Source organism: Girardinichthys multiradiatus, chromosome 22, assembly GCF_021462225.1.
Source record: "Girardinichthys multiradiatus isolate DD_20200921_A chromosome 22, DD_fGirMul_XY1, whole genome shotgun sequence".
Taxonomy (NCBI): Eukaryota; Metazoa; Chordata; class Actinopteri; order Cyprinodontiformes; family Goodeidae; genus Girardinichthys; species Girardinichthys multiradiatus.
Window position 1 is genome coordinate 15,740,760 of NC_061814.1, and position 16,158 is coordinate 15,756,917.

A 16,158-nucleotide genomic window follows, 5' to 3' on the forward strand; every position below is an offset into this window, starting at 1 on the left:
AATGGTAATGTTGCATCACTCTTTTGGACATGGTTTTCAACCATCTTTGATTCATTTGTTCTTTTGTATATAGAGTTCATTGGTCTTCTTTATTCTTTAATTCTGCTTGGTAGTTTAGTTGGGTCATTTTAGCATAGTAAAGAGTTTGTTGACTGAAATATTTTTGACTTTGAGTTGACTTATTTTGGTTAATAAATTCTTGTATTTTAAGAAATTGTGTGAATTCATTCCATGTGTGTGCACAGTTTTGCTGTTCAGTAATGCCAGAGCCTGGCTCATCCCTTTCAATTTTGTCCTAATACCACTGCCTTATTGGGCTGTATTCACAGGACAACACTTTATTATTATTATTGTTATAATTATTATTTATTAAAATATTAATAACAACCATTAAATAATACAGCCATAAAAATAATCACAAGGTGATTAGATTCTTAAAATGTCCGGAAGCGCTCAGAACAAGTCCATGTCTAGAAACACTTCAATAATTGTTTAGTAAAACATGAAATGTTGTTCTCCATATTAGGTAATGAGGACCACCATACATAATGTAGAACAGGAAAGCGATGCACAATGTTAGAAAATTGGAGAGAAAATGGCACTCTACACACCTAGAGGATTCCTACTTAATCTGGAAAAATAGCCTACTGTTGTATAAAAAGACACTTCGCCAAGCCAGAACAGCTTATTTCCCATCATTAATAGAAGAGAACAAGAATAATCCTAGGTTTCTCTTTAGTACAGTTGCTAAACTTACACAGAGTCATAGCTCTGTTGAGCCATCCATTCCCTTAGCTCTTAGCAGTCATGACTTTATGGGATTCTTCCAAAATAAAATTGATTCTATTAAAAAGAAAATCTTTGACATACTCCCGAAGATGATTACTTCATCCTCAGCAAGTGAGACAACATTGGAAATAACTGCAGAACCTGATTTGTGTTTGGACTGTTTTGATCATGTGGAGATTCCTCAGTTATCAGAAATATTAGCTTCATCTAAACCTTCAACTTGTATGTTAGACCCAATCCCAACCAAATTATTTAAGGAAGTGTTCCCTCTGATTACCAGCCCCATTTTAGATATGATTAATCTATCTTTATTAAATGGATATGTACCACAGGCTTTTAAGTTAGCTGTAATTAAACCTTTACTTAAGAAACCTTCGCTTGATCGAGATGACTTGAAAAATTACAGACCTATATCCAATCTTCCGTTCTTATCTAAAATTCTTGAGAAAATAGTTGCTAATCAAATGTGTGAGCATTTACACAGCAATGACCTGTTGAAGAGTTTCAGTCAGGTTTCAGAGCTCATCATAGCACTGAAACAGCTCTGCTGAAAGTCACTAATGATATTCTTATGGCCTCAGATAATGGACTTGTGTATGTTCTGGTTCTGTTAGATCTCAGTGCTGCATTTGATACAGTCGACCATAATATTCTCTTAGAAAGGCTGGAATATGCTGTAGGGATCAGGGGAACAGCGCTAGGCAAGTTTAAATCTTATCTGTCTGACAGATTCCAGTTTGTTCATGTAAATGATAAATCATCTTTAAACTCCAGGGTTAATTGTGGAGTACCACGGGGTTCAGTACTTGGGCCAATTCTCTTTACTATATATATGCTTCCAATAGGTCAAATTATTAGGCAGCATAGAATAAATGTTCACTGTTACGCTGATGATACTCAGCTTTACTTATCCATAAATCCTGATGAGCCCAACCAGTTAGATAGACTACAAGCATGTCTTGAAGACATAAAAACTTGGATGACTTTAAATTTTTTGCTTCTAAATTCAGACAAGACAAAAGTTGTCGTCTTTGGACCGGAGTCTTTAAAAAAGAAACTGCTTAGTCATTCACTTAACCTGGATGGCATTAAATTGACCTCCGGTAATAAAGTAAAAAACCTTGGTGTTATTTTTGACCAGGACATGTAATTTAAATCCTATATTAAACAGGTTTCTAGGATTTCCTTCATTCACCTCCGGAACATTGCCAAAATTAGAAATATCCTATCCAGGAGTGACGCTGAAAAACTAGTCCATTTTTGCATTTGTTACTTCAAGGATGGACTATTGTAATTCTTTACTATCAGGATGTCCACAAAATGCAGTTAAAAGCCTTCAGCTGATTCAAAAATGCTGCAGCAAGAGTTCTGATGAAAATTAAAAAGAGAGATCATATTTCTCCTATTTTAGCTTCCCTTCATTGGCTCCCTGTTAAATCCAGAATAGAATTTAAAATTCTCCTCCTCACATATAAAGCCCTTAATGATCTAGCTCCATCATACATCAGAGATTTGATTGTTCCATATGTTCCTAACAGAGCACTTCGTTCTCAGACTGCAGGTTTCATGGTGGTTCCCAGAGTCTCTAGAAGTAGAATGGGAGGCAGATCCTTTAGTTATCAGGCTCCTCTCCTGTGGAACCAGCTCCCAGTTTTGGTCCGTGAGGCAGAAACCCTGTCTTGTTTTTTTCCCTGGCTTAAAACGTTCCTTTTTGATAAAGCTTATAGTTCGAGTGGCTTAGGTTATCAGGGAGGGAGCCTTCCACCCTCCCTGTTGGTTGGAGTAAGGGGGAGTCAGGTTTAGCCTAAACCGGCTCAGTTATGGTTGAGGTGCAAACACATCCTCCATTTCTGCTACTTGTATGACCCCTTCTCTTTTCCATTGGTTATAATCAGTCTGACAGAGGGAGGTATCCCAATCCTTGTGGTTTTTAGTATAACAATGACCATCAGTGGGACCCTTTGTGGGGTTCCTTGAGACGACATTGTTGTAAATAAGCGCCGTTTAACTAAATAATCTGAACTGAAACTATCTGTGTAGTTATGCTGCTATAGGCTTAGGCTGCTGGAGGACATAACGACCACTTTCACCCTCTTCGCTACATTCTCACACTACTCTCCAATTTTGCATTATTTGCTGTTATTTCAGCTTCTAACCTTGTTCTCTCTATTCTCTTCCTAGAAGCTACACCTGGCCTGGTTCTATGTCTACCTGTGACACCTTTCTGGAGAGGAGAATCGTCCGAGCTTCTGCTGGCAGCAACTTAATGCTCACCCTCTACCGATGATCCACATTGCCCTGTCTTTTAGTGTTAACCCTTTCTCTCTCCTAAACATGGCGATTGACTGAGCTTTTACTGTGACTAACTCTATGTGCTCTCTTTCAGACTCTAACCTTGAAAACTGGCTCAGAGTTTATCTGTTCTTTCTTTCTAGGTGAAACGACTAAAGGAGCTACATCCATTAACATTTACTTTTTCTTCCTATAGAAAGTACTCCTGGATCAGTGCTTCTTTTTTCTCTTTGTGTCTCTGCTCTGTTCTCTCAAACCCCCAGTCGGTCGTGGCAGATGGCCGCTCACACTGAGCCTGGTTCTGCTGGAGGTTTCTTCCTGTTAAAAGGGAGTTTTTCTTCTCCGCTGTCGCTACATGTATGCTCAGTATGAGGGATTGCTGCAAAGTCAGTGCCAGTGACTGTCCACTGTCTCTACATGCTCATCCGGGAGGAGGGAATGCTGCACGTCACTGACTGGATGCAATCTGCTGGGTTTCCTTAGATAGAAAAACTTTTTATCCAATTTGAATAAAAAGCTAACTCCGACTGCACTGTTCAATGGTTAGGATTAACTGGAATGTATGTACCTGACTGTTGTGAAGGGCCTTGAGACAACATGTGTTGTGAATTGGCACTATATAAATAAAACTGAAATTGAAATTGAAATAATCACAAAACGTTCCTGTAAAGACACATGAATATGCAAGAACTTTCTTTAATGGTATTCCCGTTAAATTACTCAGTTTATTTACTCAGTTATGTTTAAAATATTAACTGTGACATATCTCTGATAGATAAAATGTCTATTCAAAGAGAACTTGGGGGACCTTAAAATGTGTAAGGTGTTTCGAGAAAATCTAAAGTTGGTCAGATTTAAAAAAAAAAAAAAAAACAGTTAAGAGAGGGCAGAAAAGGAAAGATTTTCCTCACTGAGGCTTGAGCCACTTTAACACCCACTTTAATGGCCAGTCTATCCAATTCTCGCACCAGTGTAGGTGAGCGTGTGCACCAATTTAGTCTACTCCTTGCTGTCCTGTTCTTCTGTAGCAGTGTGTGTAATGGAGTTAACAGCTGGACACCACTTCTTTTAACTCAGTCTACTCATGGGCTTTCTGTAGCTGCTTTATCTGTGTTGCTCTCTTTTCTCCCCTTCCCTCTTTGATTCTCACAGTGACCAGTTAAGGCAGCTTGATTTTCCTCCAGGATAAACCATCCACCTTACTCTGCCTGTACTGTTGCTGGTTCCCTTGTCTAATAACAATTGCTTTTGTTCCTTTATTATTATGGCTGGGCTCGAAGGAAATTAACCAAAAGCATTGTTGTTCAGGCGGTAGTCTTAAGGTTTCTGCATGTGTTCTTGACAGTATACTCTTAAGAGGAGAAACATCATTATAAATGGACAGGAGCTGTGCATGTTGCATGTTTTGTGACAGAAACAAGAATCAGTTCCTCTTACTATAAAACCCAATTTAATGAATGTCAATATCTTCAGTTCAGAGCTTTGCTGTCATATTACAAAATGCTACATCTTGTTTGAACATGCAGTGTTGTGTGCAACTGACATGTTACAGCGATTTTAAAACTAACACTCCCTGGTAAAGATGTCTAAAAAGTCTGTTGCAGAAGCATAATCATACACTAAAACAATTTACTACAGTTATACACCTATGAGAATTAGAGATTTATTGCCCTTTCTTACCATCCTCCTGAATGTGCGTGCCATTAACATAACTCCAGGGCCTAAACCTTATTTATTGCAGTTCCTGTTTTGAATTTTTTAATAAATCACTTTGACTGTAAATGAGCAATTTACTGAGCAATGAGCAAGTTGGGTTGAGTGGCTATTTCCTTTCAGCTATTTCTTCATTTAGAAAAGTTAATGCACTCCTGCCATATTACAATGCCATGTTCTCTGGTCTCTTCCCTTCTGTAGAGTAACTAAAAGAAATGGGTTTCTGTGTCACATCATATTTATATATGAGGGGTTGGATATGAAGACAAGGACAGAAAATCCATTAACAGACTTTATGCACTCACTCCATTTTGATCTAACCCTGTAAGGCCTGCTTTTGTGGGGGAAAGTTATCTTTTCCATTAGTAAATCTCAAGTCAAATATAGTATCAGTCCATAGGTTCCACCTTTACAGTCATAGTCAGGGTTTGTACAAAGTCTTCATGTACAAGGCTAGACTTTGAGGGAGGAAGGAAGGAAGGAATAATGACCTGGAAACACTGGAAACCAAATTCCAGACAGTCCTGCACTTTTACATTCACATTCATACACCGACAGGCAAATCCATAGGCAACTTCAGTAGAATGCCCAAGGGCTGTGGTTTGGGGTAGCTGAAATTAAACACAACCTTCTGAGATGAGCAACTACTCTTCCCATTGTTCAACAATTTTACCAATTATAAATTCCTCCAAACTCAAAATCAACTTAAAGAAAACAAATATAAATGACAAAAATGCTATATTTATTTTATGAGAATTTGTAGCGTTGCCAATAATCATTAATAACAATTACAGTATGCAAAATCTAAGGTAGCAATTTCCTAAAATGTTTTAGTCTGAGATTATACTTCAGGTCAAAAAGAAGAATATATTTTAAGGCTTTTTACAAACTTTACAAGTGATGGCAAAGAAATGTGGAGGTCCTTTATCTCGTAGGAGTCCAGCTGAAGTGAGCTTTTTTTTCCAACTCTAATAAAGGTTTCTTACCTTTAAGTGAATATCCCAGACCTGAGCGTCGTACTGCTGGTGTTGAGAGACACGCAGTCCGGCCTGCTGGGCCAGCTGACAAAACAGTGTTAGAGTTTCACCTCTTTCAGGAGCGAACACCAATGCCATGCCCTGAGTTCGCAAAAAAAAAAAAAAAGATGCTTTTGGAAGTTCAGTTTCTTCCTGAATTTAGAACATTGTGCTGAAAGAAACTGGGAGTAATGTATTAGAATTTATTACAACTCATTTAGCATTTTTTGCCCAAAAGTCATATGTGTTCCATAAAAACAAAAAATATAAAAAGAAAGAAAGAAAGAGTAAAATGAAAGTAGTATACATGAACACATGCATCACAGAAATCCTGCAAATACTAAGAGGATTAGTAACAGGTTCAAAGTGTCTTTGTAATCCTTAAGCTTTCAGTTTTATTTCATGTTGATTTTTCTTTTTTTTCTTAATTAAAATCAAGCAACGAGGGATGCTGAAACAACACCAAACATTCAATAAACACATAAAGAAATGCACAATAACACATTGCAGGTTAAAAGCACACAAAGGCAATGAAAACAGCAGGATCGCTCGCTTTGACAGATGATAATTCATCTGTGTATCCAGTTGGATTATTTTTTTTGTTCTCTGTCTAAAAGCGACAAAAGCAAACAAACAGGCCAAATTCCTTCTAGCTCTAATCAGCTAAATAAGAGGATCCGACCCAACGGATGGACCACCTTTGTCAGAAACAACAAATTAGTGCCATTAGAAGGGAGAAGTAATTGCTTTGTTAATTGTTTAATCAGCTTAGCAAATTATTAAATATTTGCCAAAGCTTGTTGTGGCAGCAACAGTCTGATGGCCCACACTCAAATCATATTAGCCCCCCAAATTATCTCCGGCAGATTAAAGACAGGGACACGAAGGGCCTTAACGCACAGCTGTGCAAATCGGCCAGATGTCACACCCGTCATTTGACAGCTTTTAGCATCAAAACCACAGCAGCTCACTTAATCAGGCATCAGATGTCGCAACTTGAATGCAAAACAACCTTTTTACCATTATCTTTCTATCTATAGGGCTTCTCCAAGTTGCAGTAGGCTTTAAGATCTTTTCAAAAGCATTCTGATTTAAATTTAAGACTTACATGAATCTTAAAAATAACCTTAAGTTCTATTAAAACTAAAAAATAACTCATAGTCTAAGCAAGTTCAATATAACTTTGTTAACTTACATATTTTCAGCTGTGGCATGTGACTGAAGTTGTAAACCTAATTTCCCTAAGTTCGAAACCTTCCTAAAGAAACTTTAAAAGTTAAAAGGTTCCACTAGTGAATTCATGTTTTCAAGCCAAGCCACACTAAGTTTATGCTTTGTAATGATAAAGGAGCTGGTACTGGATCCTGTAACAAGAACATTTGGATTTTACTCACCTAAGCACTCAGTTAACTAGTTTCGGAAGCAGAATACGTAATGGTTGTCTCTGTTAAAACGTTTCCTCCGTACATCTGCACGGCGGTACAGTAAAGCCAAAAAGTATTCATACCCGTGGCAAAGTTAGATTGGAAATTATTTTCATTTACACAAAAACTTTGTTTCTGATATTAAATCTCAAAAGATAAAAGAAACACGTATAAGGGTTTGGATTTTTGAAAAAACATAATTTCTCTGTTTTCATTTACATTTGAACAAAAAATGTCATGCAGAAAATTATCTTAACCTTCTTAATAATAAATGATCTTACAGCAATCATATAATTTCTTTTTTTAGCATTATTATCTCCTTCTTTGCGGTAGCATTTTCCTAACTGGTATTCCCTGTAGCAGTTCGGCCTCTGTACTTGAACATACCCGTCTTCTCTCAGATGAACTGAATCTCAAGCCTATCTCTTCCAGCTCCCCCTCATATTTGCTTTGACTGTGACAGCGTGGGGTCTTATCGCATGGCCAAAAGGGAGAAGTTGCCTTGGATTTATGATTAAGGGAACGGAACGGAAGAGGAAGACTGAGATCAGAGCGGTGCATTCAAGTTGCCTATAATAAGCATTAAAGTATTACATGATATTAACCCTGTTAGACTATTAATGTGTGTAGGGTTTGGGGGAAAGCCTAATAATGATTGAGAAGAGGGGGAGGTGAATTAGAGGGAGGGGATAAGCAGATATATACAGTAGACACACAGGAACACACACACACACACTTACGTCGGGTCGCAGTAATCTCCTTATGGCATCAACCAGGCAGGCTCTGTACTGGTCGAGAAACAAACTGAAAGCGAGATGGAGGCTCAGGTTAGAATGAGTTCTGCAGATGGCAGGGCTGATAAAGCTGCAGGCCATTTATTTTATTTTGTATAAATATAAATTCACCAAGAGGAAGAGGAGAAAAACAATTTGCATGAGTAAGATGATCTTGCCCTGTTTTGTTGAGTTTTCATAAGCAGCCACCTCAGCCTGGTGTCGCGGCACCGAGAGGATAAAGAACATACAAAAATATCCAACCTGCACGATAATATCCTCGCCAGTGAACAAATATACAGGTCCTTCTCAAAATATTAGCATATTGTGATAAAGTTAATTATTTTCCATAATGTCATGATGAAAATTTAACATTCATATATTTTAGATTCATTGCACACTAACTGAAATATTTCAGGTCTTTTAGTGTCTTAATACGGATGATTTTGGCATACAGCTCATGAAAACCCAAAATTCCTATCTCACAAAATTAGCATATTTCATCCGACCAATAAAAGAAAAGTGTTTTTGATACAAAAAACATCAACCTTCAAATAATCATGTACAGTTATGCACTCAATACTTGGTCGGGAATCCTTTGGCAGAAATGACTGCTTCAATGCGGCGTGGCATGGAGGCAATCAGCCTGTGGCACTGCTGAGGTCTTATGGAGGCCCAGGATGCTTCGATAGCGGCCTTTAGCTCATCCAGAGTGTTGGGTCTTGAGTCTCTCAACGTTCTCTTCACAATATCCCATAGATTCTCTATGGGGTTCAGGTCAGGAGAGTTGGCAGGCCAATTGAGCACATTGATACCATGGTCAGTAAACCATTCACCAGTGGTTTTGGCAGTGTGAGCAGGTGCCAGGTCGTGCTGAAAAATGAAATCTTCATCTCCATAAAGCTTTTCAGCAGATGGAAGCATGAAGTGCTCCAAAATCTCCTGATAGCTAGCTGCATTGACCCTGCCCTTGATAAAACACAGTGGACCAACACCAGCAGCTGACACGGCACCCCAGACCATCACTGACTGTGGGTACTTGACACTGGACTTCTGGCATTTTGGCATTTCCTTCTCCCCAGTCTTCCTCCAGACTCTGGAACCTTGATTTCCGAATGACTTGCAGAATTTGCTTTCATCCAAAAAAAGTACTTTGGACCACTGAGCAACAGTCCAGTACTGCTTCTCTGTAGCCCAGGTCAGGCGCTTCTGCCGCTGTTTCTGGTTCAAAAGTGGCGTGACCTGGGGAATGCGGCACCTGTAGCCCATTTCCTGCACACGCCTGTGCACGGTGGCTCTGGATGTTTCTACTCCAGACTCAGTCCACTGCTTCCGCAGGTCCCCCAAGGTCTGGAATCGGCCCTTCTCCACAATCTTCCTCAGGGTCCGGTCACCTCTTCTCGTTGTGCAGCGTTTTCTGCCACACTTTTTCCTTCCCACAGACTTCCCACTGAGGTGCCTTGATACAGCACTCTGGGAACAGCCTATTCGTTCAGAAATTTCTTTCTGTGTCTTACCCTCTTGCTTGAGGGTGTCAATAGTGGCCTTCTGGACAGCAGTCAGGACGGCAGTCTTACCCATGATTGGGGTTTTGAGTGATGAACCAGGCTGGGAGTTTTAAAGGCCTCAGGAATCTTTTGCAGTGGTTAGAGTTAACTCGTTGATTCAGATGATTAGGTTCATAGCTCGTTTAGAGACCCTTTTAATGATATGCTAATTTTGTGAGATAGGAATTTTGGGTTTTCATGAGCTGTATGCCAAAATCATCCGTATTAAGACAATAAAAGACCTGAAATATTTCAGTTAGTGTGCAATGAATCTAAAATATATGAATGTTAAATTTTCATCATGACATTATGGAAAATAATGAACTTTATCACAATATGCTAATATTTTGAGAAGGACCTGTATAAGTGCACATGTAGAGAGGCACGGTTGTACACATCAAAGCCCTACAGCAGCGCCATGAAATATATGACCAGTAAGCACTCTGAGGTCAACATTAAGGGTTAAAACATCACAATAAAATTTTACAGAGATACAATTCAGCACCAAACATTAACAGCGATGAGAAAGAACAGAACAATTTTTAGTCATGTTCTGCTGGAAACAAAAAAAGGAGCAGAGTATCAATATAGGAATTTAGCATAACGTCCGATACATCAGCATTTAACAGGGTTTCTTATTCTAAATCCATTTGCGTTCCTGTCTGAACTCTCAGCTGTGATATTAAAATAATATTCACTTAATAAGATGGAGGAGGCATGGGCCAGTTACTGAGAATGCAGAGGATCAAGATATGCAAAAGTTTTATAAAGTTTCCATCACATTGTTCCTACAAGTTTAAAGTCATTTTACTGAGAGGAAAGACTAGAGCTTTCTCTGGCTTAATAGAGTGTAGAATAATCCCACTTTGCCACTTCCCCACATGTTGCTGTGCACTGCCAATTAGTTGACTAAAGGAAAGCATACAAGATGAACAAACTGGAAAGTTTTCAGGTTGCAAAAAGCAGACAGTTATCATGTAGAAGCTTAGGGAGCAACACCCATCATTCTTGTTTTAAAAATGAATGACTGCAGAGTGGCTACACCTGCTGATAGCCTGTCTAATTAAACAGCTATTATTAGCTTGATATAAGATTGATATTCTATAAAGAGCAGAACAACAAAAATGAATGATAATATGCTCAATAAATGCTTGGAAATCATATGAAACCGAATTTCTTCCTATTTCAGAATCAATATAACATTGGATAAATGATAACATTTATGTGTATTATATAGCAAGAGGTTACATAGGGAGCAATTATTCTCACGAAAGAAGCATTGACATATATGTGGCTTTTCTGTCTTAAATAAAATCAATCGTAGATTATAAATGTCATCCATTTTATTTTACATTAGTTTGTGTGAAAGTCATGTTAGTTTTACTCAAGGTAATCACACAGTGATGCCTGTATCTGAGCTTCGTGATTTGTTGGAAAAGTTGCCTATTAATACAGATATACAGTCATGTGAAAAAAAATTAAGACACTTATATTAATATTAGGTTCTTTATACAGACATATTTATATTTTGATTTCTAATGAAAAAAAATCTCTATGGAAAATGAAGAGATTTAGTTAAACAACAAATATTAAATTGTTTCACTCAACACAAATGTATTTTCTAACTGAGGGAAAAGTTAGGACATCATAGTCCTAATAGCTGGTATTAACCGCTTTTCCTGAAATAACTTCAGCAATCTTCTTTCTGAAGTGAAACAGACAGTTCTTTTGTTCTTACCATGGTGTTCACTCTCAATTTACCAGTCAGGATCACACCTGACTAAGTCTATGAGATTTAAACTGAAAGAAATATCAACAATGCATTTCATTCTTTTAAAGAGTTTTAAAAAGGGCTTTCCTTCAGTTTTTTTGTTGTTTAACTATGTTTTGTGAATTTCTCAGAATTGCTCAAATCGATGCAACATATCCATATGGGCAAATATGGAAAACACAGAGGGTGTCGTAGGGTGTGCTGACTTTTCAAAAAAGAAAGCTTGTATAATGGAAATGATGAAAGCTGCACATTGAGTTCTTTGAACTATATAAAGTTTCAACTAAAAACTGTATTTCTGTGATATATATATATATATATATATATATATGTGTATATATAATATGTCTATTAGGTGCTTTAATGTGTCAAAAATGTACCTGTAATTAATGCAACTTGACAGAGTAATTTATTTGTCATGATCCATATTAGACCAGAGACAAAAAAGAAGGAAAAAAAAGCCGGATGTGTGTGTACATGCAGATAGTTTATTGTTCTTTTAAGGGCCGACAGGAGCATGAAGTTTATTTGACTTGAAAGGTGAGAGGTTTCTGTTTGGTTTATTTTGCCACAGATATCAACTCACAGGAAAAGTGAGTGGCAAGGAAAACAAGGAAGTGAGCCCGTTGGGTGGAGGTAACAGCTGAGAAACACATATACACAAACACTGAGGCCAAGGAAAGGACAGAGTGTCATTTAGGAGGCAACAGTTTACCAGAGCAATGAAAGAGCTGCTGTCATGACAAACAAATGCTGATGCTGGGAAGAGAAATACAACTATTGTAGGGATAAAATTGTTCCCATTCACAGGTTTCATAAAATTAAACTTTTTCTATTCCTAACAAGATTTTTTGATCACAGAAAAAAGATTTAACTGTCTATAACACACAGTTTGAATGTCAGGGTCATGCTCCCAAATTAAGTGTTCTTCCCTTTTAAGGGGGTTTAAGGTCACCCCTGATGCACCCAGACAGTCTGAGCCCCATTGTTACACCGTGACCCCTCTCACTCAGAACAGCCCAGTGAACTTCTGTCCAACCCGACTGGAGGTCAAAGGTCAAAATGGGTGTGTGGGACTGTGTTTGAGTAATACTTCTTTAGTTGTCTGCTTACACATATGTCTACATATTTTCAAGGATACAAGGGTAAGACTGTGGAAATGAATGAGATCGTCAGTAAAGCTTCATTTCCCAGGATGATGGTAATGCTTAAGTTGTGACAGACAAAACCTGCCCATAACACCTATTTATATCCTGAATGGCCATAAGATTATGTGTGTTTATCTTTAGTAGAATTTGTATATTTATTGACAGACACAAAACAGCATGTCTCTAACAATTATTCTGTTTAGGCTTTAGGGTAATTTTGTTAAACAATACACAATTAATAATTGTTCTCTAAATATCAAACCTGACCTGTTTATGTAAAACACAAATGAAATGTGAGTAAAGGACATTTATGACATACAGGTGGACTGAGAGGAAAGCAGGCAGTTCACAAAGTAATTTCAAAAGGCTTTTGATTCATCCCTGTTTTGCATAGTGTATACGTATTGGGATGAAGGGTGTACAACATGGTACTGAGGACAGAGTAAGGTATATTATGCCATGATGCAACAGTCTTGTTATTTATTTTTTTTTTTATAACCAACTGATCATGTTGGGTTAACAGTTCAATGCTCAGCCCATGAGTGCCTTTAAATCAGGGGTGTCCAAGTCCAGTCCTCAAGAGCTTCTATCCTGCTTCAACACTCCTGAATCAAACAGGTGAATTCCCTCATCAGCATGTTAGTCAGCTCTGCAGAGGCATGGTAAAATATTCTTTTTATTCAGGTTTGTTGTAGAAGGGATGCATTTAAAAGTAGCTCTGGAGGACTGGACTCGGGCACCGCGGCTCTAACTGGTCAAATAATTATTAGCCAATTAATCAGAAGCAGACACATTAGCATGCCAAGGAGACAAGTTCCTCCCCCTTCTAGACAGAGCCACTGCATTGGGCAGAATAAAGTTACGATTATTTCAAATTGCTCCTGCAACATTTGGGTAGCCTTTATACACCTTTCATAGCTGCAGAGCTATGAAAGGTGCATCTGTTATCTTTAAGTTTCAACATTCTTGCAATAGTTAGTTTTGTACATGTCCAGAAATCTGTGGCAACCATGCTCAGCTGGAGATCAAACTGTGTATGCTACAGATATGCTACAGATTCTGTGCTTTACTCAAAGCAGTGTACCTTCATACAGCAACGAAACACAAGGCAGATGTGCAATAGTGTTATGGAGAATTTATAATATTTGAAAAAAAAAAAAACAGGTGATAAAAAGTACAATCTTGCTGCATAAAAGGTTTTTTAGAGAGGAACTTTTTTAGTACAAAAAAACAATGTTCCACAAAGAGAAAAGAAACAGGTTGTATTTTCTAAACATATCTTTCTGTTGTCCCCACAGTGTTTAGTTTTCTTGGTTAAGGTCTTGCTGCATGTTTACCAATGAGAATCATTGTTTTGGTTTAACAGATTTTTATTCCTAATTTTTTAATGTGTAATCACTATTGGCAGGCGAGCTAGAGTTCATTTTGTGTAGTTATTCATGAATGAAGAGAGCTGTGTTGCACCATGAGATTGAAATGATTTATTCCAAAGTTAATGACCAGCACTTAATGGATGACCATATTTTTTACCTGGCACCTGTGGATAAGGCTGGTGATTGTTAATATAATCAGAATATATGAAACAAAGGGCTCCATGGAAAAAACACAGGAGCACAGGGACCTCAACCTTTGACCGTGTCCCCACAACCCCTTGTGTCCATCTGTTAAAGTGTTTAATAGGACTTGAAGTACTACAGTCTTGCTTCCACCCACCTATTTTCAGCTTGTACAGGTGACCATTCTGCCACAGGGCAACCATGCATACACAAACTCACGCCTCAGGCCAATTTAGATCGACAAGCATAAAACTGGACAGTGGAAAAAGCTTTATTTGATCAGTGTCTGACCTTGACAGAAGTGATCACTCAGACGTCTGTATACCTGCAAAGTTTCCATGGTTCCCAACTGAACCCAACCCTGTCTGCTTGCAATAAAGCAAAACAATGCAAAGGCAGTCATTTGTCACAAAAAATACGTGCACACATGAACTATTTTGCAATGATACAGACACATAAACAAAGCTTTATCTCAATGCCCACACATGGGCAGATTTTGGAGAAAGCAGACATTCCAAACATCCCAGCCAAAGATTCTTTGCCATCCACATGTCCAATGCAGGAATCCCCCTCTCTCCAGGTCTCTCTGTGTCTGCCAGAGAGACACAACCATAAATGTGTAGAAAGAGACAACGCTACAGCAAACTGTGTTTCTTTGTGCTTATTCTTTGTGAACAGATTATGTTGTCTATATTGCATCCTCATTCACGTTTAAATGCTGGCATACTTTTCTTTATTTAAACGGAGTCATTAAATGTTTACACATTCATCTAAAAGACCAAAGCCTGATAGGCTTCATGCTTGTGCAAATAAAATGTGTAACAAGCTACAATTAGAAAAAGGTATTGGTAATAAAATTCCTCTCAGAGAAGTTAAAATATTTTAGTTAAATTTGCATTTAACACTTAAGCCAATTTTGTTATTAACAAGGGTGATTTAACCTTACATGTACAATAAGAAACAAAAAGAATTACACATTAGATCCACAATTTAAATTCCACCCTAAATATCTAGATATCTCTCACAATTAAATTTAACTTAACACCTTCTCAACAAAAATTGTAAGAAAATTATAAGAAATGACAACACTAACAGCTGAACCAAACTTTCCCACTTCCCTCCTCTCTTCTCAGCTGTAACTGGTAAGAGCTGTAATTAGTTGGAGTGGAATTTGCCGCTGATGACCTTTTCCAAGGTGATCATCACATTGACTCGTGCATTAATTCGTCAGCCATCACTCTTCAACTGCTGGCACCGCACTCACGCAATCGCTCGCTTGCATTTACATGCAGGAAAGATTGCAGCACCACACAGAAAAACAACCTCCAGTCGTTGCCACGCATGACTTCAGTGTGGAGTTCTGCTGTGATAAATGGGAAAAGAACCTGTAATATCAAAACCTCACATACAATTTACTGTGGTTTCAGACATTCTGCTTCTGTCTGTCACGCAAATGCACCAGTCCACTGTAAAATATCCTCTTTTAGCTGCTTGCGCTCCCTCTCTCTATGGGTGTTGTACCTGACTATTACCTGTAATGACCATGACATTAAAATAATGATAATGCCATTTGCTAATGCAGCACTTAGCACACATTGCACACACTTATGCAGAGAGATGCACACCCTTATGCAACCTGAATATCTTCAGTGTGTCTTAAGTTGGAAAATGTGTATCCTCCAAAGAGTTTTAACAAAACTGCCCACATCAGGTACTACTTGAACTGTATTAGTGGGACCACCCAAAGACTGAAAGAAGACGAGATGGTTAAGCATACTGCCACACTTTAAAATCCTCCACTTCAAAAGACAAGATAATCTCTCCAGTGAGTTCTGGGTCTGCCCTCGGGGTCACCTTTCAGTGGGACCTGCCAGGAGAACCTTTAAAGGAAGGCACACAGGAGGCATCATGATCAGATGCCCGAACCACCTTATAGTACTCCTATTGGTGCAGAGGAGAAATAGTTCAACACCAAGTTTGACCCAGATGATGGACCTCCTCACCCTGTTTTTGGAGCTGAGTTCATCCAATCTTTGGAGGAATCTCATTGCAGCAAGTTTTGAGCAGAATCGCATTGTTTACCATATCTCATGACCAAAGGTAGGGGTAAAAATGAAGGTGGACCCTTT

The 16,158-nt window shown here is 38.3% G+C and overlaps 1 protein-coding gene across 2 annotated transcripts in view; it reads right to left on the reverse strand.

Moving 5' to 3' along the window:
- Positions 1-16,158, reverse strand: part of camkmt (calmodulin-lysine N-methyltransferase) — a 172,472-nt gene that overhangs the window by 15,701 nt on the left and 140,613 nt on the right. The window contains exons 9-10 of one of the 2 annotated variants that reach the window (XM_047351038.1): positions 7,975-8,038; positions 5,781-5,912 (exon numbers count right to left, since the gene is read on the reverse strand). In XM_047351038.1, the coding sequence (XP_047206994.1) occupies positions 5,781-5,912; positions 7,975-8,038 (196 nt within the window). Of the gene's footprint in view, positions 1-5,780; positions 5,913-7,973; positions 8,039-16,158 lie in introns of those variants that run through there. The other variant, XR_007035937.1, reaches the window with a different exon arrangement.